The sequence below is a fragment of the Cyprinus carpio genome, chromosome A5, assembly GCF_018340385.1.
Source record: "Cyprinus carpio isolate SPL01 chromosome A5, ASM1834038v1, whole genome shotgun sequence".
Lineage (NCBI taxonomy): Eukaryota > Metazoa > Chordata > Actinopteri > Cypriniformes > Cyprinidae > Cyprinus > Cyprinus carpio.
In genome coordinates, this window is record NC_056576.1 from 14,869,312 (window position 1) to 14,895,001 (window position 25,690).

At 36.1% G+C, this 25,690-nt stretch overlaps 4 protein-coding genes across 8 annotated transcripts in view; 2 read left to right on the top strand and 2 right to left on the bottom strand.

Annotated features, from left to right (window-relative positions):
- Nucleotides 1-1,456: 1,456 nt before the first annotated feature.
- Nucleotides 1,457-2,641, top strand: LOC109081586 (39S ribosomal protein L41, mitochondrial). Its single transcript, XM_019096572.2, has 2 exons — nucleotides 1,457-1,537; nucleotides 2,095-2,641. Exon 2 carries the CDS (start codon nucleotides 2,123-2,125, stop codon nucleotides 2,528-2,530), a length of 408 nt encoding a protein of 135 aa, XP_018952117.2. The 5' UTR covers nucleotides 1,457-1,537; nucleotides 2,095-2,122; the 3' UTR covers nucleotides 2,531-2,641.
- Nucleotides 2,642-5,198: 2,557 nt separating this feature from the next.
- On the bottom strand, nucleotides 5,199-12,427 carry LOC109081587 (diphthine methyltransferase-like). The gene is made up of 11 exons (XM_042757388.1): nucleotides 12,133-12,427; nucleotides 11,901-12,037; nucleotides 11,490-11,577; nucleotides 10,391-10,485; nucleotides 10,093-10,307; nucleotides 9,100-9,105; nucleotides 8,892-8,968; nucleotides 8,591-8,628; nucleotides 8,387-8,452; nucleotides 6,386-6,558; nucleotides 5,199-5,877 (listed from the first exon to the last, which is right to left on the bottom strand). The coding sequence occupies exons 1-11, from the start codon at nucleotides 12,271-12,273 to the stop codon at nucleotides 5,432-5,434; spliced, it is 1,482 nt and encodes a 493-aa protein (XP_042613322.1). The 5' UTR covers nucleotides 12,274-12,427; the 3' UTR covers nucleotides 5,199-5,431.
- Nucleotides 12,428-12,542: 115 nt separating this feature from the next.
- LOC109081585 (protein PAXX-like) lies at nucleotides 12,543-14,780 on the top strand. The gene is made up of 7 exons (XM_042754615.1): nucleotides 12,543-12,777; nucleotides 13,216-13,276; nucleotides 13,371-13,420; nucleotides 13,524-13,708; nucleotides 13,789-13,839; nucleotides 14,116-14,206; nucleotides 14,311-14,780. The coding sequence occupies exons 1-7, from the start codon at nucleotides 12,665-12,667 to the stop codon at nucleotides 14,348-14,350; spliced, it is 591 nt and encodes a 196-aa protein (XP_042610549.1). The 5' UTR covers nucleotides 12,543-12,664; the 3' UTR covers nucleotides 14,351-14,780.
- A 2,825-nt stretch (nucleotides 14,781-17,605) lies between these two features.
- LOC109081573 (ATP-binding cassette sub-family A member 2-like) overlaps nucleotides 17,606-25,690 on the bottom strand; it is a 48,164-nt gene continuing 40,079 nt past the window's right edge. For 3 of the 5 annotated variants that reach the window (XM_042754600.1, XM_042754604.1, XM_042754597.1), the window contains 20 exons: nucleotides 24,957-25,071; nucleotides 24,522-24,847; nucleotides 23,566-23,779; nucleotides 22,922-23,027; nucleotides 22,718-22,829; nucleotides 22,477-22,537; nucleotides 22,208-22,382; nucleotides 22,003-22,118; nucleotides 21,755-21,902; nucleotides 21,237-21,360; nucleotides 21,017-21,148; nucleotides 20,814-20,935; nucleotides 20,529-20,707; nucleotides 19,812-19,953; nucleotides 19,419-19,553; nucleotides 18,961-19,064; nucleotides 18,788-18,880; nucleotides 18,597-18,699; nucleotides 18,174-18,311; nucleotides 17,606-17,959 (listed from right to left, as the gene is read on the bottom strand). In XM_042754600.1, coding sequence (XP_042610534.1) covers nucleotides 17,621-17,959; nucleotides 18,174-18,311; nucleotides 18,597-18,699; nucleotides 18,788-18,880; nucleotides 18,961-19,064; nucleotides 19,419-19,553; nucleotides 19,812-19,953; nucleotides 20,529-20,707; nucleotides 20,814-20,935; nucleotides 21,017-21,148; nucleotides 21,237-21,360; nucleotides 21,755-21,902; nucleotides 22,003-22,118; nucleotides 22,208-22,382; nucleotides 22,477-22,537; nucleotides 22,718-22,829; nucleotides 22,922-23,027; nucleotides 23,566-23,779; nucleotides 24,522-24,847; nucleotides 24,957-25,071 — 2,984 coding nt within the window. In that variant the 3' untranslated portion in view covers nucleotides 17,606-17,620. The remainder of the gene's footprint in view (nucleotides 17,960-18,173; nucleotides 18,312-18,596; nucleotides 18,700-18,787; nucleotides 18,881-18,960; nucleotides 19,065-19,418; nucleotides 19,554-19,811; nucleotides 19,954-20,528; nucleotides 20,708-20,813; nucleotides 20,936-21,016; nucleotides 21,149-21,236; nucleotides 21,361-21,754; nucleotides 21,903-22,002; nucleotides 22,119-22,207; nucleotides 22,383-22,476; nucleotides 22,538-22,717; nucleotides 22,830-22,921; nucleotides 23,028-23,565; nucleotides 23,780-24,521; nucleotides 24,848-24,956; nucleotides 25,072-25,690) is intronic. The other 2 variants (XM_042754612.1, XM_042754607.1) reach the window with 1 other exon arrangement.

Consider the following 25,690-nt stretch of genomic DNA (forward strand, 5'->3'; position numbering starts at 1 on the left):
TATGTAAGCAGGTCAAACTTATAAATGTAATACCTATTATAAATTCTAATTTTGCAGCCTAAGAGTACAATCGGACACTTAAAGCGATAGTTCACCCAAAAATGAAAATTTGATGTTATTGCTGTAGCCAAGATGTAGGTGACTTTGTTTCATTCAGTAGAACACAAATTATGATTTTTAGCTTAAAGCTTGCGTAGAATTGTCAAAATGGTGCCACGCTGATTTGTAGAGACACAGAGGAGATGATTGTTGATATAAAGTCATTATTTTTGTTTTCTTTGTGTACAAATAATAATAATAATAATAATAATACATTATATTTATATTACTTTTCATCAGAGATCTCAAAGTGCTACAGGGTTAAAACAAAAAACAAAAAGATAAGCAGTTAATAATAATAATTAAAAGGGACCACAAAGCTTTGCTGAAAAAAAATCAAAAAGAAGAAAAGTTATTAGTATTCTCGTCACTTCATAATGTTAAGATTGAAATCACTGATGGCAGATGGAGTATTCTGACAATGCTTTTCATACTTTTTCTGGACCTTGACACTGTTATTTATTTGGCAGTCTATGGGACAGTCTCAAGCCTCCCTGTTTTCATCCAAAATATCTTAAATTGTGTTCCGAAGATGAACGAAGCTTTTACGGGTTTGGAACGACATGGGGGTAAGTGAATAATGACAAAATTTTCACTTTGGGATGGAGTATCCCTTTAACCCACTGAAACTTCAATTTCAAGTGTGTTGCACAGAACTGAAAAAACATTGTAAATGAGAAGTTGACTGCTTTAGGCTGGGCTGCAGGAAGGATGTGGCTGTGGGTCAGAGGTAAACACAGTTCTGTTGATTACACACAAGCTGTAAACACGCACTTGTAATCAAATACACTGTCAATCACTGTAATCACAAGATTGTAAAAACATTATGTGGTTGTAAAACGCGAAGATCCTACATGTAAATAATGTTTTTGTCACTCTCAATACACTTTAAATTCTCCCAAGGATTCCATTCACAGTGTCAGTCCCCCGACCGACACGTGTTGCCAGATCCTTCAAGAAAAACATTCCACACAGTACGATTAAACAGGCCAAAATAAGCCTGAGCCCTGTTTCTTACGTTGGGGATTTGGATTATGGAGGAGGGAGAATTACTTAATTTAACTGATCAGATGTACTCCATCATAAACCTATATATTATGATAAACTGCAAATTTTTGAGGAGTTAGTGTTTTTTTATTTTAATGATACTATGTTTTTTATTATAATTTGTTTAGTTTATTTATATTTTTTTTTTTATTAGTTTTAATAATTCATATATTTGCGACTCATTACTAATTTATGAGAAAACTAGCCCGAGAAAATTATAACAAGCGGACATGGCAACACTGCCGAGGACGAAAGCAAAGCCGCTAATCAGTATTCGCTGCTCCTACTGGCTCTCTCCATGCTGATCTGGCCAATCACAGTGGATTTCTTTACCACGCTTCACGTGGGACTACAGTGATCTTCTTGAAAGCACAGTAGTACAATGTCCAAGGTTAGTGTGTGTCTTTTTTTGTTGATTTCTACATTATATTTCATTACATTATACTTTATACGTGGCCAGCAACGTTTTCATTATGTTATCGCGATGTGTAAAAATGATTGCGATGAACGGTTGTGACAGCACTGTAATAGCTTTCATTCTTCATTTTGAGCCAGTGTTTCTGAAAAAGAAGATGACAAGATGTTAATTTTGTTGTCATTCTTGCTTGATATACAAAATACATAATTTATTATTGATGACAGTTAATATGTGTTAATATTTACAATGTTCATTCATGCATACTACCAACCTACAACTGCACACGGAGCATCAGTTCACCTGCTGTAACTACTTCTTAACATACTGTAGCAACCAGTTTATGCCCAAACAACATATTTACTACAATGTTTGTTACTACTGTAAAATTGTTTTCAGTTTATATATATATCTTATTCAAACAATGTGAGATAGATAGATAGTGTAACATTGTTAAAAAATATAATTCATTTGCAGAAGTAATGTTATGTAATTGTTCTAAACATAATTAAAATAAAATGATTTCTTAACAGGTTGTTGCTGCAGTTCAATCACTGTAAAATGGGGGTGCTGTCAGCACTGATGCGGGGGCTCGTGAGAGGAGCTGACAGAATGGCTGAGTTCACGAGCAAGCGCGGGCCCAGGACATTCTACAAGAGCAGAGGCGCGAGACCCACTGGAGTCCTCACCGCCAGCAGAAAGTTCATACCTGTACAGGCCATGATACCAGAGTTTGTGGTGCCCAGTCTGGAAGGATTTAACCTGAAACCGTATGTGTCATACAAGACCCCAGCAGGGACGGAGCAGCCCATGACTCCAGAGATGCTCTTCAATCAAGTGCTGGCCCCACAGATCGAGAGAGACATTGAGGAAGGGGTTTTCACTGAGGAGAATCTTGAGAAATATGGATTAGAGAAAACACAAGAGGGGAAGCTGTTCAAGCTGCATCCCAAGAACTTTGTTCGTTAAATGGACTTTGTGTTTCAGTGATTTGCTGATGGACTGTCAACAAGTGTGTGATGTTTTCTTAAACTTTTCAATGAATGTTAGTCATGGAAAATTAAAAACATTTCATATGAAGCTCTTCATCTGGAAATTATTAAAACTACTGGAATGAAAATTGTCCAACCCTTAGCAAAACTGATATGTTGCTAGTGAATAATTTTGTAAAGCAAGGGTTTTCAAACGGGTTGTGGTCAATGGAAATGTTTACAGAAAAATAAATAAACAGATTTAAATAAAAATGAGAAAAATTAGATATGAAAATTAGATGAATAAACTTCTGATTAAATAAATGGATTCAAATAAGTGAATAAAATAAATAAATACAGTACTATAACAGTGCAATGATTAGGAAATGAAAACATAACTATGCAACTTAAAAGAAACAGAATATTTTATTAATAATTGTCAAATAAGTGAATAAAATAAATAAATACAGTACTATAATGTTGAAACATGAGCCGAATCCACAGAAAGGCAGGATGTTGTAAATCAACTCCTAGCACCACAGTCTGAAGCAAGATAACTAACCAACTCTTTCACAGAACAGCTTTCACATTTAACACCATTAGAACAATTATTGACATTTTCAATTCGAAGAAGAGATTGTCTAATTTGGGGCAAGTAATCGAAGCAATGGACAGTCTGGACCTCACATGTAAAGCCATGAGTAAACAAGATCGTTGGATTGACTTCCCCCACCTAGCAAAACCAGACTGAAATTCCTAAGGAGACTTTTAACCCCTCTGGTCTTCACAGGACATATCCTTTCTCCCCAGAATGGCACAGAGAATGCCTTCCAATGCATATATGCACCAAAATGAACTCAAAAAAGACTTCTAAATGGATATCAGTCCATTGCTCAACTCCATATCATACATGAAGCCACCCATTTGATTATAATGTTTCTAATCACTTATTGTGTATGTCTTTTTAAATAACTCTTGAATAGCTTAAGGGATCATATTCATGCTTAGTATGTGTGTGTTCGAATATTCTTGCTTGGAAACGTTTCTGACCATCATTTATTTGTCAAATGTATCATATTCTTGTTATAGGAATCATGTCCAAATTATACCCTGCAAGAGGGGGAAAATTCGGACCTCGAGCTTGATAAGATAACATATGATTTATTGAATGGGTGGGACAGACAATGCAACACCCTGAGAAAAGACAATATCTAATTGGTCAAGACAACATTTGAGGTGTGCCAAAAGGCCAGTTTAAATACTCAGGACAAACATCAATTATGCTTTTAGCCTTTGCTTTTTTAGCTTAAGCTTTTAGTCATGCTTTGTCATCATTTTTAGCGTTCTTCGAGCGCCGTTCCAGCGTGCTTCGGCCTGCACGCCTGCTGCTACTTAGCCACGATGAGAAGAAACACCACCTAGTCTCGTCAAACTTTACTTCTTTTCTTTTCCGTTTGAGAGTTTCTTGTTCTGAGTTAAGTTTTGTAACGCCGTGTCTCCGAGTCTGACCTCGAGTGCCCGTCTGAAAATTCAGCCAGCCCACAACTCCGCATTTTCAGCCAACGCCCAACCACGGGCTTCCCAAGACGTCACTTCAACGACTACTGAACTTCCAGCCAATCAGCAACTTCGAGGAAACCCCCTTTTCAGCGACAACAAAGGGAACCCCGTTAAACAGGCAACGCAAGTAACCTCCAGACTCACATCTGTACTGGTGTTATCTTATATAAATTTTAACCTCATTGAGGAACTCAGTTGAGGTTTAATTAAGTGATTAATGGTTGTTCATCATGTCTATGCAATTTCACGTATTGCTGTAAACTTGGGATTTCACGTTTTTCATTCTCTTAAACTCACTCTTTCCTAACGTTCTATCCTCCTGCAACTTGTGTGAATGTGTGAGTGCGTGTGCTTATGCGTTAGATTAGTTTATATGTCTTAGATTTATCTAATAAAGCCTTATTTATATTGAAAAGAGAAGTATCTTGTGTTTTGTGCTCACAAGTTAATGTCTTAAACCGGCGATCTTGTTACTGTGCTAATTAAAATAGTGTTTTCACTATACTTTGGATAGTAATATCCAGCGCAGATTTGATGTTAAACGGCTCGTTCAGTGAATCGCTGGCCGTTTCATTGATCAGCCGTGAAACAGTGATTCTGTTCAAATTCCCTTTAAAAATCTTAAATGATCCCTTTGAGCTAAATTGACCTGTTTCCCTTACAAGTGTAATGTTTAGGTGATGTGATTATGAATTTGAAACTTAAATGTGAAAGTTTATTTTAAAAGTATATTTTCCAAATCAAAAGATCATAGATTACATAATAAAGTAAAAATATAAAATTTGATTATTAAATAAATAATAAAAAAAAAAGAAACTTTTGATTAAAGAGTAAATAAATAAACCAGTAATATGGTAATTAGGAAAAGAAAACAACTAAATAATGTCCAAATAATATTTTAGATATATAATAATATACATTTTTCATAATGTAAGTAGAAACTATATAGATGCCTCTTAAATTTTATGATGGGAGTCTCATGCAAAGGTATAATCATATTTGGGGGTATTTAAAAAAAAAGAAAAAAAAAAAAAAAAAAAAGAAAGGCAAACCCCTACCTTAGAAAAACACAATTTTACAAAAGAAATTCATTTAGACACTTATAATTATTAAAAGGGTTATGGCTTATTTGTTATAAAAGGTCTTTGTCTGGTTCTCAGTGTAAAACTAGAAAAGGTCCCTTACATTTTCTAGCTAAAATATATAGTCAAAAAAATGACACTCGGTTGAAATAAAGATAAAGTATCTCAAAATTGCATATACTGAATGCTAAGCAATACTGTAGATGTTACAGCAACACAATGCATTGAAATGTGCAGGTCCAAATATCCTCAGCTTTTTAAAGCCCATCATATCGGCTGTGCTCAGGAAGAGGGGTGGGTTCAGACGGCTTCTGTTTTTCCTCTGGGCTCCAGTCCCATCTCCACACGTGCATCATGTGGTCGTAGAAGGAGCAGCTAGCCATCAGGCAGGACAGAGACTGGGAGTCTCTAGCAGGGCTGGTGAAGGGGTCTGGAATTGAACTTTTTTCTGGTAATGAACACTGCTCGGGTATGTACTGCCCCGATTCATCCTCCAGAGAGGTGTCAAAGCTGGCAGTGGGAGATTCATACTGGATCCTGAGATGGCCTCCAGACTCTGTGAGCCCAACGCTGGTTCGGGGAGGTTCTTGAGGAGAGGGGGGTGTGGAGTTGCTTAAGGGGAGTCTGGACCAATCTGCTCCATATGCTAAGGAGTTGTGTAGAATATGGGAGGCCAGAACTGGGCACGGTGCATCTTGTCCCTCTACGAACATGAATATTAGGGACAAAAACAAAGCGTAAAGAGTAGAATTCAAAATCAAGAATTATTTACAGTTGTTCAAAAATTAGGGGTTGGTAAGATTTTTAATATGTTTGAAAGTGTATTAAGAAGTGTCTTATGCTCACCAAGGCTGAATTTATTTGATCAAAAATATATTTAAAATAGTAATATTGTTAAATATTATTACAGTTTTTCTATTTGAACATATTTTAAAATGTTTTTTATTTATTCATATGACGGCAAAGCTGAATTTTCAGCAGCCATTACTCCAGTGTCACATGATCCTTCAGAAACCATTCTTATATGCCGATTTGGTGCTCAGGGAACATTTATCTGAAATAGAAACGTATATCTGCTTCTTTTGATCAATTTAATGCATTCTTGCTGAATAATAATAATACAAAAAAATTCTTGACTCCAAACTTTTGACCAGAAGTGTACATTTTGTAATTTACAAACAAAGGGGCAGATCAGTAAGTGTAATTCTTACCCATAGCTTTCTGGCAGTGGAGAATGTGGAAATCATTATGCATGCATGCAGCTAGCAGCAGGTGCTCTTGACTGGGGTGCCACTTGAGTCTCCACACACCTCCACCCACTGCAGTCTCACTCAAGGGCAGCTTCATGTTCCTCCCGTCCCAGAGCAACATGTTCTCATCATAGCTGCAAGAGGAACAAAAACATTTTTCACATTTGTCATGTCTTTAATTTTTGTGAGGTCAGATGAATTCACCGCTGGCCAACAGGGACCATGTACTTTTGCGTCCATTCATTTTTAATTTTTTAACCTAGAAATGAAATACAGAAAATGTGTTTTTGTTCTGTAATGGTTCAAACACTGATGAATAGAATAAGTAGACACAAAATAATTTTCATTATTCAAAATTCATATTTAATTTAAAAATCGTAAAAACGATATAAAGCTTTTTTGTATATAAATGCTGAATTAAGTTTCTAGCTTTTTTTTTTTTGCGTCTATACTGTATACAGACGCCATAAGCACCCTCTTGTGCTACTGACGTGCAAACTGGTAAACTATTGCTTTTTGATATTTTTATGATCTTGATAATTTTTCAAAGCTAAAAACATGATTTTTTTTTTTTCACACAAAAATACATACACAAAAAATAATGACTCATAACTCCAAAACTATAGCAAAGAGAGTCATTAGTTTGATAAAAAAATATATATTTTTAGGGAAAAAAATATAATAGCTCATAAAAGTGTAAGAAAAATTAGTGTGCCCAAGGGAAATATTTCATATCTTTTTTATTTGACATTTAATATCTCAGGAAAGAAATAAGGTAGGTGAAAAAGTATCTTTTGGCGATATTCCCCAATATGTGGGCTGTATGTGAACAAATTTATAAAATAATCAAAAGTTACAGTATTTGGAACCAAAGTAGCCTTTTTCTAAGCCCCTGACAGTTTTGAAATTGAAGTAATACCTCGCACAAATTTAGTCAAAGCCCCAAACAATTACACTGGTTTTATTCTACTCTGAGAGATCTTACAAATGACATATGACATATGACTATCTGAGCTGTATGATGTTTTGGGGGGGGTCTCGGGTTTAAAGGATTAAGTTAGAATCCACTCAGCGCTCAAAATACCACAGTTTGGATCAGTGTTGCATGCTCAGGAGTCTCATCATAAACAAAGTGTAACATGATGTAAATAAGAGATTCATTGTACAGTGTACAGCTTCACTGATTATAACGGAACTTTGTGAGATCGCAATAAACTGAAACAAGAGAGCTTTTTAGTGATTATGAGTGGAGTGCTCTTTGCTTTCTTTCTTGGCTACAATCCATTCATGAGACTAAGACGAGCAGTGACCGCATACATGCTGCATTTTTAGGAGTGACATTGACATATAAATGCAGCATTTATATGTGGATGTCACTATCATTGCAATGATAGTGATAACCATAATAATAGACAGGGCAAAAATATGTCAAAATAGATGTAGGCTACATTAAGGCTAGAGCACCCTCATTATTTTTTTTTAGAAGTCTCAGTGATTTGATTCTTGAACCGGGCCTGCCTGTATCTGGAGAAGTAGGAGAAATGGTCATTTTAGATATTTCTATATTATATTTCTGTATTTACCATATTAAAGCCTCATGTGTATAGCGCATTTAGCATTTAAAAATACAACAACCATTCTTTTTTCATTCTGTTCGTCATGGTTAAAAACGAAAAATGAAATAATGCAAAAGTACAACCCAAAAGAAAGATGCTTGGCTTGAAAGTAATGTCACTACTGACAATAGACAGTGGACCTTTTTTGCCAATGAAATTTCACAGATGTGACCACACCTTAATACAGCTGCTGAGGGAGTGACTGTAAATTTGACATCTCTCTTTTGACTCACATAATCAGTTTCTCTACAGTGTTTTTTGTATCTTTTGGAAAGTCATGGAAACACATTTCTTGTTGGAGCAAACTCCCATGTACCCTAGGGGTTTTTGACTGAGCAGCACTTACCTTCCTGTGGCTAGTATGTGCTCGCGATGAGGATTACTGTGTATGCTGCATACTCCCATAGTGTGTCTGTGACAGGACAGCAGTATTTACTCACAATGACTGCATAAACACCATGAAACAGTCATATAAAACATATTGAAGTTAAACAGTAACTTAATAAAGACTAAATGTAATGTAAAAACAAAAACATAGCTATTTCCTGACCTCTTGCTGGTGAAGGAAGGGGAAGAGGGACCCATTCTCAGATACTAGATGTTATGTTTGAAGTAATAAATAGCTGTTTCATGAGGTACACAAAAGTTAAGATGGTCAAATCAGAAACCATGAATGATGTTGACATGATTTTCATCGATTAGAGTTCTGCTTTTAACACCATATTACCAAACATACTGATCAGGAAGCTGCTTCAGCTGGGCCTTTCCACTAACATCTGTACATAGATTATGGAATTTCTCACAAATCATCCACAATCTGTCAAGCACGGCTCTCAACTCTCCACCACTCTTACACTCAGCACTGGCTCCCCACAAGGCTCCGTGCTGGGCCCACTGCTGTACTCTCTGTACATGCACGACTGTATTCCTTCTCATACCTCCAATCCTATAATCAAATTTGGGGATGACACTACAGTAGTAAGACTAATTTCAGGAGACGACGAGTCCATCTACAGAGACGAGGTGCAGTGACTGACAGCATGGTGTTCTGCAAACAACCTGGTACTGAATACAAAAAACAAAACAAAGGAATTTATTCTAGATTTCAGGAAGTGCAGGCTGACCCTCCTTCCATTTTCATAAATGGGGATTGTGTGGAAAGAGTACAAAGCTTTAAATTCCTGGGAACCCACATATCTGTCGACCTCTCCTGGTCTGCATCCTAACATATTGCCTCACAGTGTGGTATGCTGGCTGCTCTACAGAACTAAAGAGAGTCACTGATTCAGAGCAGAAAATTATCGGCTGCCCTCCTCCCTCACTCCAGGACACTGCAAACACCCGCTATCTTTCAAGAGCAAAACAGATTGTCACAGATTGTTTACATCCTGCCACTTTTTTGACCTCTTGCCCTCAGGAAGACGCCATAGGTCAATAAAAGTACGGACTTCCAGATTCATGAACAGTTTCTATCTCGATGCCATCCATACTCCTAATCAACACACATAATGTCTCTGCACCCCTAGTTGTCATAGTTTATTTATTAGTATATCTTCCTCTACCTGTCCTGCATCTGTAATTCTGTTTATGCATTTGTGCAATATACAGTACAGTATCAGTATAATTCTATTTATTGATTGTGTGTATGTATTTATGTTAGTGTGTTGTGTTATGCAGTTGGAAGGGCATTCAAATTTGCATTGTATTGTGAATGCAATGACCATAAAGGCTTCTTATTTCTTATCTTATCTCAAATAAATACATTTACATGAAAAGATAAATCAATGCGTGTTATTTTAGTATTGTTTATATCCCATTACAGTATTTATTAATAATTCGCATTATTTTATATTTTCAATTTTAATTACAGTTTAGTCATTTTTATTCCTTTTTGAATATTTCCATTTAGCTTTATTTTTTATCTTTCACTTTATTTTAGTTAGTTGCCAAGGACACATTTTTTAAATTCATGTTTTTTTATCTAATATTTATATTTTATTTAATTTCAACTTTATTTCAAAGAACCAAAATGATTTTAGTAGTATTTAAATTAACCACACTGAATCAATGACCATACATGCAACAGTTCCACAACGGTTACCCTCATACCTGAATAAACAATCTGTGTATCCCAGTAACTAAATGCTGATATCCAGGCTTCGAAGTCATGAGCTTTCCATTGACACACAGTGGTTAAAGTGGCTTCCCCCAGAGACAGCGCTGTGAGAGAGCCGCTCGAATCACTGGACACCACACGCACATCACTGCTGCAAAAACACAACAGTAACCATTACATACAGAGACAATGCAATGCCAAATCATCAATCCATCAATGACAAGTGCACCTTACCTCTCACCTCTCCCTGTGGACCAGTCTAAAGACAAGGCCAGTCTGTCAGGACCCAACTCTGTGCTCAACTCACACTCCAGAACGCAGGTGCCCTGCTACTGGAGACACAGTCCAGACAGGCAGAGGACACTTAATGAAGTACAAATACAGCACAGCAGTAAAACATCTTAACACAGTGTCCAATGCCTAGTGTTTAAAGCAGTGGTTCTCAACCAGAGTACCTCAGCAAACCTCCATGGAGGCCGTAGGATGACTTTAAATTATAATTTACAGTTTAATTTAAGCTTATTGCCACATCAGTTTCACAGGCTATTTCATGGCAAAGATTATAAATTAGAAAAACAATATTGTAGTTCACAATACTAAATAAAATAAACATAAATAAATAAAAACAATTATAAAACAAAGTATTAATGCACATAACATTCTATAAGATACTTTAAATTTACTTTTCTGGGTCCGACTTTAAATTATATATAGTATTATTAATATATTTAAAGGAATAATTTACCCAAAAATGAAAATTCTAACATCATTTACCTACTCTCAGGTTGTTCCAAACCTTTATGAGTTTCTTTCTTCTGTTGAATATAAAAGAAGATATTTTGAAGAATGTGGGTAACCAATCAGCTGTCAGTCCCCATTGACTTCCATAGTATGAAAAAAAATATTATAGAAGTCAATGGGGACCAGAAACTGCTTGGATAACAATATATTTAAAATATTTTCTGGTGTGTTCAGCAAAAGAAAGAAATTCAAAAAAGGTTTGGAACAACTTTGAGGGTGAGTAAATGATGACAGAATTTTAGTTTTTGGGTGAACTATTCCTTTAAAATAATAATTAATGTAATGCCATAAATAAATGATGACAGAATTTTTGTTTTTGGGTGAACTATTCCTTTAAAATAATAATTACTGACTTAATAACTTTTTTTGCTTGATATTTATTAAAAGAGTTAGGCTGTACATTCAGGAGTTCGGGTTTTACATTTCCAACATAATTCCAGTGGCATTCTTTAATTATTGTAAGTTGGAATAATAATTGGTGTCAATGGTCCTTGAATGTGCAGTTCCTCATGCAGCATGAGTGATTTGTCACCTGAGATTCCATAAGCTTGTACAACTGGATTTCTCCACTTGCAGTGGCCATACCCAACAATGGGCGTTCTGATATCGGCACGTGACACCTGAGAAATAAAAAATAAAAATAAAAAATAAAATAAAAATAAATGGAAACACGCAGAATTCACGTGTATTGGCCAGGTCAGTTACATAAAGCATTTAACTCCGCACCCACACCATTGCAGGCCATCTGTCAAGGGTCTTTTCTCTGCCTCAGCCTGCATAGGACAAGCGGTCTGGAAAATGGATGAATGCCATCATAAACAATACACATATACACAGCATGCATGCACAAAATACAGTAGTATACATACGGAGTGTGTAATGTTGTATGTAGGTGAAGAAGAGTGAATTGTAGTGAGCAGAATGAAGAGTGAGATTAACTTACCATTTGACATCGAGTACAGCAGGGGTGTCTATCCGCTGAGTCTCAGTCAGTGGAGGGATGAACGATGGTCGCGGATTACAGTCAAACAGATACAGTCGACCGATTCTGCTCGGGGCAGGAGAATCTTCCGCGGTTTGCTGCAAACAGAAAAACACCGTTTCAATCTAGAACTGACCAGTTGATTCCACACAATACCAGAAACTAAAGCCGAAAATATTTAGCGTTAAGTTACCTTATCATCCCCTTTTTGAAGTTGGTAAATCCCACATGCCAGAACGTGAGACCACTGTGGTAATGGGCACCACTCCACGGTATCAGCGCTTAACTCCGTGTCAAACACTTGCAGGGTTCGGGTTCGAGAGTGCCAACCCATTTAAGCGGCTCGGCATCACATGAAGCAGCTTAGAATGGATAATCACAGTAACTGACCAAGAAATAACTGTACGTGTTACTGTCAGTCTGTGACCCCTAACGTAACACACATGTAGCACACTAGACCATCCGTCATTATATTTAAATTTTTAAATTGACATCATTTATTTCAAATATGTCAAATATTAATTTCCAGGTCATAAACATTTCGTGAAACTTCGCCTTTTATCATTATTACGAGGTAAACAGGACGCGAATGGCACAACAACTTCCGGGTGGCTGAAATCTGACTGGCTGGGCGTTTAAATTGCGCACTTGTTGTTTATGATGAGCGGTTCCTGACTGACAAACACGCAGTTTTAAATTTTTATGTAATTTTACGTTAAATCAGAATGGAACAAAACTCCGAGTCCAAATCTGTCCTTTGCACGTTGCTGGATAAAAACGATCAGTCCAAGTATGTGTTTTTTACGCAGAAGCGATCAGCAGGAGACATAAGCATAGGGTGAGTAGACACGAAATGTCAAGCAGTGACAGCAGTTTGATGTGCTATACTCCATCTAAAACTACTTTAAATAATACTAGCCTACGTGTTTTATTTGATGTGTAATTATTATAAATTAAGGTTAATTACACCAGTTATTTTAGTATAACATACTGCTTTAGTATTTACATATAATGTTTTATTGATGCTTTTATATTAGTTTCATTTTAGTATTTTCACGCGTTTTCGTCATTTATTATTATTATTTAAATATTTATATTTAGCTTTAACTTATTTTTCATTTTTAGTAATTATAGTAGTTAACTTAAACTTACTTCAGGTGGTTGCTAAGAAAACATTTCTAATTTTTGTTTGATTTTTTTTTATTTAACAGATATATTGTATTTTATTTCAATTTGATGTATAACTGTATATCTCATGATGTCCTATATCCTGTAGATTTACCAATGGTGAAGATGTTTGGAAAACATATCTTTCAGAGGAGAATCCGTCTCAGCTTGTAAGGGTTTTTTTTTTTTTTTGGATGGCGTCTTTCCATATGACAGATTATTCCTCTCTTATAACAATAATAAAATGCTTTTATTTCTTTACAGTTTAAGAAGTTTTCATTAAAATCCACAGAGGATTATACCTTCAAACTCAAGTGAGTTGCAACTTGATGAGCAGTTAATAAATCAATAATCTGATTTCTTGGTTGACAAGATCTTGTGTCCTCTCTGAGAACCGTCTCTTGTGTGTGTGGACAGATCTGCGTGCAAAAATGGCAGAGCATTTGTGAAGCTGCAGGAGGACAGTGCTGTGCTGCATTTAGGAGCAGAGCCCACAGACCTCAGTCTGTCACTGTCAAAACTCACTGACTCAGAGGGAAAGACAGAAGTCAAGGATCTGCTTTTTAAAATGGCAGACAGCCTGCAACAGCTAGAAAGTCAAGGCAAGCAATTATTATAATCGCTAATTTTCTAATTAATAAAATCCTGCTTTGCTAAATGTTCACTGTTTTATCATTTTTAGGTTCTACATACTCATTTAATCCAGTCAAGAGCCCTCAGAAGAGGAGTACTGGTAAGTTAAGACAGCACCTTATAAGCTTGTAGTTGGATTTAAATCACTGGTTTAAACATCCAGGGAGCCTAATAATTCTTAAAATTGTTTTGTTATATTAACAATATTAATTAAAATGCTAAAAACCCCTGACATTATATTTTTGAGGGCTTTTTCAAAGTTTATTTTATTACAGCAGAAGTACCAGCTGTATACTGTATATCAGAGTTCTATCAGAATTACTTTTCTAATTGTCTAAGCTCATTTAAAATGAGTGATGACATGTTTTTGTTTTAGAATTTGAACCTAGGAAACAGTACAAGGGTCCAGTTGTAGCAGTTAGAAAACGTCTTCCTGGGGATTCTCTCATCAACCCAGGAACAAAAAGGTGAATATTTTCATTGACTTTGCATTCCAAACTAAATAAATACAAATCTGTCAACACCTTACAGGGGGTATTCTGCTCACTGACCATTTCTGTTTATTTTACAGAAAGAAACCTGCAACAGGTGTGGCCTTTGACGATGAATGATGTCAACACAGCCACATGAATTGTACCTTTTTAACCAACTCAACACTATCTGTTTTTAAAATGTAACTCGCATACAAATCACAATATGAGCTGTTTTACGTAATCATGTATCTGTTTAAGGTTTTATTTAATAACATTGCGAAATGATTTCTTTATATTTTTTTCCTTTTGGATTGTGTTGCTAATAAAAATGGTATTTTTAAATAATTGTGTTCACTGAAAATGGTATTTTAATCAGTAGGCTAAATAATAAAAATAATAAAACAGTCAGAAAATCAATTTAACAATTTATTGATTTAATTAAAAAAAACACCAGTTCACCCCAGTTAGCACAAGATTATGGAAACAACAAAAGTAATTAACAACAAGCTGATAAAGTCCAGTAAATCTTGTTACAAGGGAATCCACCTGAACATAGGTATTACTGGATGAAAAAAAAAAACATTCATAAATATTGAATCATATTCACATGTACTGAAGTTACATTCCAAAGCACTGACTAGAAAGATAAAACTAAATCCCCCCCTTAACCATAATTCTATTTTTATGATACAGAACCACACTCATGTTTGCTGGTGTCTTAAATCACTGCACTGTAAATTTCCAAAGTGAAAAGCAGCTTGCATTGAACTTTAGTTAGGCTGTTGAGGTTCTCCGTTAGCAGGAAATATATTCTGAAGTGGCCCAGAGACTTTTGATCATTATGTAAATAAGTATTCATTAGGTCAGTTTTCACATAGCTGGTCACAATTAATTTACACATTTCAAAAACTATGTTTCATTTCCCTTTGGTCATCATACAAGAAAATGCCCGAGGGCCTCCTTATCGGTCTTTGCTTTCCTCTCTTTGAGCTCAAAAATATCGATCATACTCTTTTACGCAGCAATGTCAGAAAAATAAGACCATTATAGTACTAAGTGCCGACAACTGTGCAAGAGTCAGAGATTAAGCACGGTTAAGGCCCGTTCACACCAAGCACGATAACTATAAAGATATCGTTCTCAATATTAAATAACAGCAAAGTCCACACTACAACTATTACGATAAAGTCACAGAGAAACGATATCGTTGGAATCATTTTCAGCATGATTTTCTTTTTCCAGCTGATGAACAATACAAACATTGACAGCCAATCAGAATCCATCTTGCTATAACGAGCTCGATAATTTAAAGCGGCAGACACACGTCACGTGCGCTTAGAATAAACAGACGATATCGTTCGCTGGTGTGGACGCTAATATCGCGAATACCGTTATCTTTATGGTTATCGTTCTTGGTGTGAACCGAGTGATAGGACCTAACCCTCATGTACATCACTGACATGAAGAAGAAGCATCATTTCATTTCAAACAAACAATATAATTGACTATTTTCAGACCAAAAAACGAAACATTTACACTCGTTTTACATTACAGCGCAAAAGGACAAAAAGTCGAAACCTCTTGCTATTCAAGAAACATTTCAAGGGTTCTCATAAATACAATAATTAAGAGCGATGACCTGATTTCTGTCTATCTGTAATAACAGTGACTCAAAGTTCACCTTTGGCTTCACAGTGATTGCACGACAATTATTATGAATTATTTCTATTGACATCTGGTGCAGGAGTTCTTTCAGCTGACATCTGGTATTATGCAGCTTTTAACCATTAGCAATAATGCAACAGAGACAGACACCGGTATCAATTACAATTAATTTCAGAATTCATTCATCAAACAAAAAGTGGGAAAGCCCTGGTTCAGGAGACAAAAGTCAGCACAAAACACTTATGCCGTTTACATTCAATTACAAGACCATAAACATCTCCGTAGCAAGGCTGGTTCAGTCCGGTTCCACTAAAGGCCTTTGAATCGGTCACAAGTCATTCACTACTGAATGTCCGATTTAAAAACTTCAATGAAGGTGCACAGGTACATTTGCATTCTTCAACAAGAACAACAGGTCTGTTCAACACATGTAGGCATAGTAAAATTTCTTCAACCCACAACACAACAGGCTTGTCTTTTATAGCATGCTCACCGAGTAAAAAAAAAGAAAGATTGGTTTCAACTCAACGTGAGGATAAACAGTCATAAAAGAACAAGTTGCAAAGGCTGAACTCATACAAGTCCTATTCTTTGAGGCATGATTATGTTACGACAGCAACACTACAATTAAAACAATTCAGCATGTGATCAGTTTAAAGAGAGTAGGACCATATTTAAATTTCGAGCGATATCAGAATAAACCACACGGCCGGGTCGTATCTAAGAAAAACATTCTCTTTAATTCCCATCCAGCAGGCTTGAAGATAAAGTACAGTAATACATGATTCCATAAACCATCATCTCCGAAACAAAGGAGGGGAGGCCGTGGATAGAGTACCTCTCTGGCCCGATCAAGTTCAGGCACCGACTGTGTCTGCATCTCTGTTTAGAGTTCCCAGAAGAGCCGTTCTCTGCCTCCGCTACTGAAGTGCACATGGAAACAAAAACAATCCATTCACTGGGCCAGAGAACTTGAGAATCCATTACACAAATTTTTTAACATACAGCTCCGTCTGTGACTTGTTTTTTAACATTAACCTATGTTTCGAACTTGAGGCTTGTTTTTTAACATCGCTCCGTCTGTGACATTACCTGTGAGAAAGCAAAATGAAAATGATTAGAGAAATATTTTAAATAAGGTAGTTTAACAGTCTTGTAATAATTGCTGAACTTCTTATTCATCCAAGAATCCTGAAAAAAAGCAGCAAAACCATTTGATTTGTGATAATAGAAAATATTTCTTGAGCACCAATTATAATTATAATGATTTGTTAAGGATGTTGTGAAATTGAAAAAGCGAGTAATGGCAGCTGAAAATTCAGCTTTGGCATCATAGGAATAAATTACATTTTAAAATATAACAAAATAGAAAACAGTTATTTTAAATTGTAATAATATTACTGATTTATTGTTATCTATTAATTTATTTTTGATCAAATAAAAGAAGCTTGGCGAGGAAAAGAAACTCCTTTCAAAAACAAAAATCTCTAAACCTTTGAACTGTAGTGTAGTATTTTTAGTATTTATTAATGGTACTATTTTGCCCCATTTTTGTCTTCCATTGTTTTGCAAAAGTTAGTTTGTGAGATACATTAAAAATTCAAATTCATTTTTTATTCATTTTACTTTTTTTGACATTCCAACGGCCACAGCCTGATTCTAAATCCATAAAAAGCTCACTTGATATTCTATCTTTTTTTTTTTAATAGAATAAAGCTTTCTAATTACAAATGTCTTTATAAATCACAACCCAATTGGGCTGGTAATAAGAGTAAGAGTAATAAGTCTTATGCAGACTGTGCCAAGCTGATTTAATTGAATTATCTCATCAACTTGAATGTAGTTTTTATGTGCCTGTGTCCCAAGTCTTACCCTCTCTTCCTCAAAGCTGATCAGTCCTTCATCATCATCACTCTCAAGTTCTTCTGGCTCTTCACTTACGAGGGTGCTGAGTTCTGTGTTAGTGGGACGAGGCCTGAGGATGCTGAGCAGCCGCTGCAGTGGTGACTGACCAGCACTAGATGGGGAACTTTCTTGCTGTTCTAAGTTATCACTTTGCTTTTTTGCAAAGTTGACAAAAACCTAAGAAAAGAACAGACAGGAAGAAATGACTACTTTTCCTTGTAACAGTATGTAGTTTTTGGATTCATGTTTCATATATTTAGTTAATCTTTTAGATTTTGATCAACTGAATCATTAACCATAATTTTAGCCAAGTAAACTAATGTCTATTCACTTTTAATAAAGACATTTTTCTTACTCTTTTACATTTCTCAAGTCACTGATGTATACTTACGTTGTCCAAAGTTGTCTGGCTGACAGAATAATCTTCGATGTTCAGCACCTCCACCACCTGCTCCATTTTGCTGAAGACCTGAGCCAGAGAGATGTTCTCTGACTTCAGCTGGTACTGAATCTTTGTGTGGTGCCTCTCCATGTGAAAGAATATGCAGAAGTTTACAATTTTTAACTGCAAGTGAAGCAATCTCAAAATATACTCAAACGTATGCTTAGTTTTGTCAGCACTGCACAAAAACACTTTGCGAGAGCTTCCTGCGTCTTTGAAAACTCATCGTCTTATATACAGTATTACAATCCAAACTGACAACATAGAGGTACTTGTATACTACGGGCATCTGTTTTGGAGAAAGCTGAGCTGATGCACAGCAGCTATATGAAATATCTACATTTTAAGGACAAGAGTTTGACTGAAACGTACCTTTAGGATGGCCTCTGGAAAATTCCTGTTGAAAAACCGTATCACTTCCTTGATGCTAGCTATGGTCTTAGTTCGTACTGTTATCATGTATCCATCCCCAAATCTGAAAGAAAAAAAAAACGGTAAGCCGACCTTTTAAAAGAACACTGCACTCCCGCGTCACACATTTTAGTGGCTGAGACTTTTCAAACCTGTTTTTGAGATGCTGGATGCTACCCAGACACTTGAACCTGCCGTTAACCATGATGCCCAGTCTCGTACACAAAGCTTCACACTCCTCCATACTGCAAACAAATACATCAATATATCAGTGCTATTAAAATTAAACAGAAAAAAAAAAATAAGATTTATATAGTTACCACACCTGTGTGACGTCAACACCACAGAGCGTCCGGTTTTGATGATGTCAAGAATCAGATTCCATAAGAAACGACGAGCCTTTGGGTCCATACCTGTGGTGGGTTCATCCTATAACAACAAACAACAGACCTTTTAACAGGAAAAAAATGCAAAAACTGTCCAAACCTGTATTTTTGTCTTGTTTTAAGGATGTTTTGATATTCCATACTGGAAAACATATTAATTTTATTTGAAACAGTTTTATTAACAATGTTTTGTGTTAATTAAATTTTTCGAACCCTGCTGGCTAATAGCTTTTTTCCTGTTTTAAAAATAAATCCAACATACTTTTGAGATGTTTATGCTTTTAAAATAGTGTAAGAAAAATTAAGAAAATTAAGTCAAAATACTGATTAAAAATTATTTTTCTGAAGCAGTGAGTGTGGAACAGGATAAAAGAAAAGTGTGACAGGCAGATCTAACCAGAAAGATGAGAGAGGGGTATCCAATCAGAGCAATAGCTGTCGAGAGTTTGCGTTTGTTTCCTCCACTGTAGGTGCCAGCAGGTTTGTCAGCATACTTGGACAACTCCAACTTCTCCAGAGCCCACTGAACCACCCAGGACACAAAGAGTGAGTGAATTAGAAAGCGAGACATAAAAAGGTGATATTTTATTTTTAACAGCAAGAGCAATGAATTTCAAACTGCAGTTAATAATTATAGATTGCTAAGTGCTCTTGCACTTTTTAAAACTGATTTTAAGAGAGCTTTCAGGAGCTCTTATCCACACTTGACTATCACTGATAAGTGCATTTTTACAGAACCTTTTACAGAATGACATGTGACTACACCAAGTGTGTGTTTCTGTGTGCTCACCCGTTCCTCATCTTTCCAGGGGATGCCGCGGAGGCGTGTGTACAGCTCCAGATGTTCTCGAGCAGTCAGGTCATCAAACAGAGCGTCAAACTGAGGGCAGTAACCGATGCTCTGCTGCACATGTAAAAGCTCCCGCAAGATACTGCAGGACAATGAGAAACTCACTCTGACCAAGCCATTCACATTAGCAGTATATACGCAAAATAAAGAACAAAAAGGAAATATAAAGAAGCTTTAAATCAACAACACAGAAATGTATTAGGGATAAGTGGTTTTATGCTTAATAAAATTACCAATACGGTAAAAACAATCAGCTTCATTCAAAACATATTCTATATTCTGTCGAAAAATACCTTGAATTTTTAACACTGAAAATTAATCAGTAGTGTTGTTAGCATAGCAACATACCAAAATTTCCTAAATAAAACAAAATAGCATAAGATAGTGCTTATTTATTAACATTTGTTGGAGTTTTAAGCTTAAAGAAATACAAATAGAGTAAAAGCAATAAACATATTTCAAGATCTACTCTACATTCTGCCAAAAATACGTAATGAATAGAGGCAACATGCTAGCATTAAATCTTCCTTACAAAAAGTCAATTAAAAATAATTTACTTAAGAAATAAAATTGTATAAGATTTCTATATTCTGGCCAAAAAATAGAGAATGGTGAAGAAGAAGGATTTAGAAGTCAAAAGCGGTCTGAATGTAGCACCTGTGTTCCTGAATAAAGGCCTCTCCCCCTGTTGTGCTCTCATCTCCTGTCAGCATTTTGAAGGTGGTGGTCTTTCCTGCCCCGTTCACTCCCAGCAGCCCGAAGCATTCCCCAGGACGGACCCCCAGACACAAACGGTCCACCGCCAGGATCCGGCCCATCTTGCGAGACTTGTACACCTGTGAGGAAACACAAGCTCTGAGGATCTTCTGAGGACAGAACGATGCGTTCAGGTCAGACAGACAGGGTTAAGGGAAAGTTTTAAAATGTCATGGAGTGTCCGACCTTGGTTAGGTTGTCGATCTTCAGCATGTCACTGTCAGCATCTCCCCTCAGCACTCTGCGTCTCTCACAGGCCACATCAACATCATCATCCTCAACTGGCTGACAGTTGACAGGCATTCTCTCAACCAGATGAAAACGGTGACCTTTAGAGCACTTTCATTTTAATCTGCCACACACATACTATATACAGTATCACACTCACTGGGCTTTCCTGAGGAAGTTGTACTGGCAAAGAATTGTAATGAGAAAGCCAACGAAACCCTCAATGGTCATTGCCACCAGTCCCCGTGTCACAATGTCCCATTCAAATGGAGACTTCACCTTATCAAACTGGCCTGCAGGGAAGAAAATGCATTTAACGATCTAAAAAGAGCAAAGAACAGTCATCAACAGTGCCCTGAGATGGAGGACGCATAAACACACCTATCTTGGCGTAATACTCATTGATATATTCATTATAGGCCATCTCCATCAATCCATGACCCAGGTTATAGTTGGGAAAGATGAGAAAACAGGACTTCAAATAGCTGTTTACCAACTTCAGATCCTGTGAGATGTAAAAAAAAAAAAAATCAAAAGTATATTAGTGATAAAATGTTATATCGTTGTTAGATGATTTTAATAATTGGATACAGTCGAAAAGAACACTGATGTGGGACAGGCCACCATTTAAATAATTTATGTAATAGAGCATGACATCAAAATAATACATCAAAAAATACATTTGCAAATAAATGTACAGTATATTTGTAGCTCCCCTATATATATATATATATATATATATATATATATATATATATATATATATATATACACACAGGAAATTAATCTATTTACCAAAATTAGTTATCTATTTATGCACCAAAAAAACTACCTATTTATACACAATTTATACACATGGCATGCCATCAGTGATAAAAAAATTTCTCTGTCTGACCTACCTTGTCATGCTCGAAAAGCTGTAGAAGGAAAGTGGCCACCGTGGCTGTTATGCCGATGAAGAGATTGATGACTATGAGGAAAACATAAGCTGTGCTGGGCACCTCAAACCAGAAAGAGGCTGGATACATAATGGGGGTTATAGACCAGCTAGAAAGAGAAAGCGAATTGTCACATTTTATGAAAAAAACAAACAAACTGTATTTACTGTCACACTGTCTGATTGAGTCTTCATACAGAATGAGCTTACCCGTAAAGGAGGAAGAGAGAGAGCACTGCTGGGAAATTTGTAGGTGAGGTGTACGCAGGAAGGTCAAATACAAACAAAATTAGGACACAGCATGTTGCTGGAACCAGGTAGTTCAGCTAGCAAAAAAAGGACAAAAGAAATCTGTGTGAAAACCATTTTAGCCCTCACCAAAACCAAATCCCACATAGTCTCTCCTTCATCTTACCATGTCCCATATGTAGTTTGCTAGCCAGTAAGTCACAGGGTCACATCCACTGACAAACTGCAGGTGTTTGGCTTTGGTGGATTTTTCTGCTACCAGGAAGACCACAAAGCTTGCTGGCACAAAGGACATGGCTACAATGATGAAGATGGCAATAACCACATCAGTGCCCTGGAGCCTAGAAGAAGATGAAAAGCGGATATGAAATCAGAAATAAGCAATGAGTGTTCGAGGATTGGAACAGGAAGAAGAGAGAAGAGATTAGGACTTACAGATAATCCAAACTAAGACTGGCACTGGTTCTGTTCATTGGATGATTGGTCACTGTGATGCCTGTGAACACAAACAGTATTTTTAGTGTAATTAAACAATCTTCATGAAAGAAAACAACAGAATGAATATGACTTAAAAAGAATTCAGTGAAATGTGCACAATTACAGAGAAAAAACATAGTCAATCAAAGTTTTAGGTCAATGTTTCCTAGATAGTTACCTGCAGCTAATTCAGACTCACCGTATGCAGCAGGGTTTCCTTTACTACTGGGCAGATTGGCTCTGAGGATGGCATTGTTCAGGACATTTAGGTAAGTGGGCATACTATGATACCCTTTGTTATTGTAAAGCACCTGTAGAGGAACACAAAAACATTCAACTTAGGATGAAAAATATTAGCTCAAAAAATATGTCCGCTATAAAGAGTAAGGATGCTCTGACTTACCTGTGAGGATCGCCTCACTGCTATTTTGCGCACCATGGGTGGAGTTTTTCTCCCAAAGGATGCTGGGACAGATTTCTGAATGTTTCCTACAGTAAAGCCTCCATATCTACAGGATAAGACAAAAATCATAAAGTTTTTGAGTTATTGTAAAAAATACATATATACATATATACACATTTATAAATGTGTCTTATTGATCTTATTGTTCATGATTCATTAATGCATACGATTTTAAAAAAAAAGTAGTAGTAGTTACATTGCAATTTTTTTTTGCCTTCATCCAATTAAAAACCAATGGGTTGAAACAAAATCACCATAGATTCTTTTCTTTTTTGATAATCAGTTTAACTCGTACTCTGACAAGAAAATATTCAGTATTCAGCAAATTGGTCAGCTCCATCACTTTGCTGGCATTGCAAAGATGCTCATTAAAAAACGTTATTGAACTTGGCAGCAAACCCACAAATTCAGAGTAAGCATTTCACATGCAATACTTTTTATATAAAATCTTAAAGGTACAGTAGAAAAACAGCCATCTTGGTTGCTATGCTACTACTATGAAATTAATTAGGAAATGAACTAAAACAATTAGGAAATTCACTAAAATACGATCCCATCCCTTTGACAGCCTTTCAGAAGATTACCTGTGTAATCTGAGACGATCAGAGGTGTAAAGGAGATATTCTGACACATTGCGACCTGTGATGTCCACCAAGATGTCTCCGGTTACTACCTTCATAAGGGGCGGTCGGCCCCCGACTCCACTGGGGCAGGAGAAGCCTGTGCCCTGCATGGAGCAGATACAGCGTACCGGCTCCCGGATGGTCAAGGGCAGAGTCGGGGGAGATGTTGCCATCTCTGTGGGAGCACAGCAAGGTGCAATAACAAATGAGTGAAGGAATCCATATTACACAGCTTAATGGAAAAAAGAGTCAGCACCTAGGATGTTTTAGAATAATCTACATTATTTAAGGAAATACATTTTTTTTTTTTTTTTAAGTAGTAGTCAGGTGTTGTGCGGAGGAGTTGTTTTTTTGTGTTTTTTATTATATTATATAAAGGTGTGTATATTTTTTGTGTATATATCTATTTTTATTTCTTTTATATCTCTTGGCTGCCAGCCAGTGTAGTCATAGTTTTTTGTCTTGTGATTAAAATTTTTATTAAATTTTGTTTTATCATGTTATATTCATTAACTTTACTCGTTACTCATTTTTATATATTAATTATATTGTTAGGTATTTATATTGTTCTTACACTGCTGTAAGATGTAAAAAAAATAAATAAACTCGGTTCCCACAAAAATATATAGCAGTACAACTATTTTATTAACATTTCTTGAACACCAGTTCTACATATTAGAATGATTTCTGAAGGATCATGTGACATTGAAGACTGGAGTAATGACTGCTGAAAATTCAGCTTTGCCATCACAGATATAATTATTTTTTTAATTTATTAAAATAAAAAAAACTGTTATTTTAAATTGTGAATTTAATGTGAAAGTGCAGGAGTATCCACTTTCAGTTTAGTTTTGTGTTGAGCTTTGTTGAAACAAACTCAAGCACGTTTAACCATACACCAGTCTGTAAACTCTGACCTCGGACAGTAGTGGGAGGAGCAGCAGTGTAGTTCCAAAGGCCATCTTCAAAATGTGCATCTGGGTCATCTGAGGGGGCAGGAGATGGTGGAGGGGGCACAAAATTTGACAAAGGCACACCCTGTGTGAAGGAATCCAGGCACATAGAGTCAAAGTAGCGGGCTGCCAGGGTTTTGGAGTTGTTGGCATATGGATTCAGGGATTGGGCCAGTTGGTCCAAAGTGCTATTAAAGGGAGTCTTCAATACACATGTCGCACCAACTCCAGAGGGTAAACGCAGGGTGTTAACAATCCTCTGTGGACTGGCATCTGGAGAAAGTTTACTCCTGGAGCAAAGAAAGGTTGATAGGGATTGAGAGAGAAAATATCTGTGTCTGCATTATAATGCAAAAGAAGCCTGTAGATATTTAAAGTGTTATTTTGCTGTACATTGACCTTGTGGCTGACCTATACTGAAGCCGGTCTTCATTGGCATAAGGGATGAAGTTTCCACGAGGCTGTGTGTAGTTGTGATACTGAGATGGAGACAGAATCAGTGGGGGGAGGTCACCTAAGAGCCAAAGAGAGAACATCAGAACATCCTTCACTTACAGTAGGTCTAATTAAGATCTGCATCATTTTTTTGTGCCAGTTAAACAGATAAACACTGCTCTGATTAAATTATATAATATCTTACATTTTTAAAAAGATATTGCCTTCTAGATTAGTTTCATTGAGAGTTAGTGGTTCTTTGTTATATTAAATATAATTAAATAAATTAAAAAAATGTATGTCGTATACACTTCTGTTCAAAAGGTTGGGGTTGGCAATATTTTCAATGTCACCTAGGCTGCATTTATTTGATCAAAACTACAGTAAAAACAGCAATATTGTGAAATTGTATTACAATTTTTAATATTGTGAAATATTACAATTTAAAGCAACTATGTAATTTAGTCCTGTGATGGCAAAGGTGAATTTTTCAGCATCATTAATCCAGTCTTCAGTGTCACATGATCCTTCAGAAATCATTTTAATATGCTGATTTGGTGCTTAAGAAACATTCTTTATCAATGTTCCTTATTAATCATGATTCCTTTTTATCCATGATACTTTGATCCCAAAATTTTAAACAGAAGTGTATATAAATTTTTTTCCATTGAATTTCCAGCAATGTTGTGATATATATA